This window comes from Poecilia reticulata, linkage group LG16 (assembly GCF_000633615.1).
Source record: "Poecilia reticulata strain Guanapo linkage group LG16, Guppy_female_1.0+MT, whole genome shotgun sequence".
NCBI classification, from domain to species: Eukaryota; Metazoa; Chordata; class Actinopteri; order Cyprinodontiformes; family Poeciliidae; genus Poecilia; species Poecilia reticulata.
This window is the reverse complement of record NC_024346.1, coordinates 29,543,572-29,545,879: the sequence shown is the minus strand read 5'-3', so window position 1 is coordinate 29,545,879 and position 2,308 is coordinate 29,543,572. Positions and strand designations below refer to the sequence as shown.

The window sequence follows — 2,308 nt, the reverse complement described above, 5'->3', positions numbered from 1 at the left end:
TTAAAACTATAATTATGGTATTTCAATCAAGTCATGATAAATTCTAAAACTAACTTATTTTAAATGTATTTTCTTAACGCTATCCGGCTCTACAGCCATCTGGGCAAAGAGAAACAAATGCAGGAACCTCACAGGTAGCTGTGAAATTCTGGTTTCTCTTCTGCTCTGCCAGGAACAAACCTTTAATACTGTATTTTTAATTCAATGAAAAGTTCTCCARAAACCCAATTTGTTCTTCTGCACTCAGCATTTCCAAAGTTTAGTCCTGATATCAAACCAAAAGCAATAGACAATATTAACAGAAAATAATGAAGTACAATTCCTGTTTCTAATTAGGAATTAGAAACAAATAGGAATTAAGACATTCATTCACCATAAACCTAAGTATTTTCTAATACTAAACAAAACATTTTCATGTGATTCTAATATAGTCAGAAATAATACAATTTCAAATACATTCATCATTAACTAAATTAATTCTAAAACAGGATAATAGAATTTTCAGTCAAAACATGTTATTACTAACTAAGAAAAACGTCTTACAAATTAAATGTTAGTGATTTAAAACATTGTATGTTATATTCAGTTTTTTCACCATGTCAGATGTTAGTTTGGAAAACTTCTCATCCTGGTTACGTGAACCGACCAAAAGTCCCTTTCTCAGAGTAATTCAAGTGATACTGTCCTCCACCTTCCTGCATATGTTAATTTATGACCTCCTGTCTTTAATGATAAGACCCCAGGGGTCTGAGCCGAAATTCTCTTGCAGATCCTCTATTCTCCTTTGTACTTTAAATACTTAACCCAGCAATAGTTCTTAGGGTTTTAAATCACTAACACAAACCTGTTCAAACTTAAGGAATTCGTTCTAAAAGGTTTAAACTGTGTTAAACACTAAAAATAGTCATTTTTCCTCAACAATCACTATGCTCAGTTCCTCAATATAATTTTTTAGAATCATAAACACTTGTCTTCTAAATGAAACAACGTGTTTCAGCTTTGCTGACGGGAGCATTTTCATTGCCGACACAATCTGACCGTGACGTGACAATTCCTTCAACAACACTTCATCACTGATGAAAGGTGGCAAATTAGACAGGATGATCTTCTTAGCAGGGTTCATTAAAGCCTATATTAGCCTCATTAAAGTTCATTAAAGTTTGCGTCTCTTAGACCCTTCCCTTTTGTCATGTTGCCCTGTGGGAGGGGTGGCTGTTTTTTTTGTTTTTTTTATCTAAATGCATCCAGTTTATTTATCACAATTGTAATACACCAATCCATTCCCTAATGTGAATATTTAAGTGAACTAACAATGGTAAAGTAGGAGAAATTAACTTTGGTTTTGCTATAAACTTTTGTTTTGTGTAGGTCTTGGCGCGGGCAGTCCATAACATGGTGGTTGTCAGAATAAACCAATAATCTACCAATTACAAAGAACCTGTGTCACGGCCTAATTTTTAAATAAAACCAGCAAAATGCAGAAAGCATCCGTTTACATTCGCATGTTCTCCCTGAGAATCCATGGGCTCTTTCTGGGTACTTTGGTTCTTCCCACAGTCCAAACATATACACTTTAAGTTATTGGTCACTTTAAATTGTCTTCAGGTCTGAGTGTTTCCTTGCAGAGTGTTACTCTGTGATAAACCGGTGAACGTGTCCCGATATATCAAGTCTCAAGGCTGCAGATAATCACTTCTGGGAGAAGAATGAGATTTGAAATAGGGCAATTGCATATATCTAAGGAAGCTATATATTGTTAAATGGCAAAACCTATACACAGTACACTCAACCTATACACAGTACACTCAACCTATACACAGTACACTCAAAGATCTGACCTTTATTTTGAAAAGAATGTCTGTCCAGAAATCCTCTTAGCAGATTACACTTTAGAAAGGAAAATGCCAGTGCAATGGAAGACGAGGTTTGTGTATCAAAGCAATTAAGTGTGAATTAACACAGCATGCTACGTGGGATATTATGATTCCATGATGGGAAAGGCAAACCCAACAGATTCGGAGGAGGATGAGAAAGATGACAGTGAGATTGTATTTTGTGGAGGAAGAAATGGTTCATCCTTCATCTCTTTTTTCAGCACTTTTTTTTCAGGTGAGTTCCTGACTGCATTGAGGCGCTCTAGTGTTCTTATGTAGCGTGAGCACACAGAATAAAAAAACACAAAAATGGGCAGCAATGAAACCAGCTATGGACTGTACATTGCACACCAGGAGCAACGACAGGCAAAATTTTCTGCCACTCCAGGTGAAGCCAACCCATGGGATGCAACAGCAGGCAACTATTATATATA

At 35.9% G+C, this 2,308-nt stretch overlaps 1 protein-coding gene across 1 annotated transcript in view; it reads left to right on the top strand.

Moving 5' to 3' along the window:
* Nucleotides 1-1,911: 1,911 nt before the first annotated feature.
* Nucleotides 1,912-2,308, top strand: part of cyb5r4 (cytochrome b5 reductase 4) — a 27,647-nt gene continuing 27,250 nt past the window's right edge. Inside the window, exon 1 of the mRNA XM_008432859.2 lies at nt 1,912-2,109. Within this exon, the coding sequence (XP_008431081.1) occupies nt 1,989-2,109 (121 nt within the window). The 5' untranslated portion in view covers nt 1,912-1,988. The remainder of the gene's footprint in view (nt 2,110-2,308) is intronic.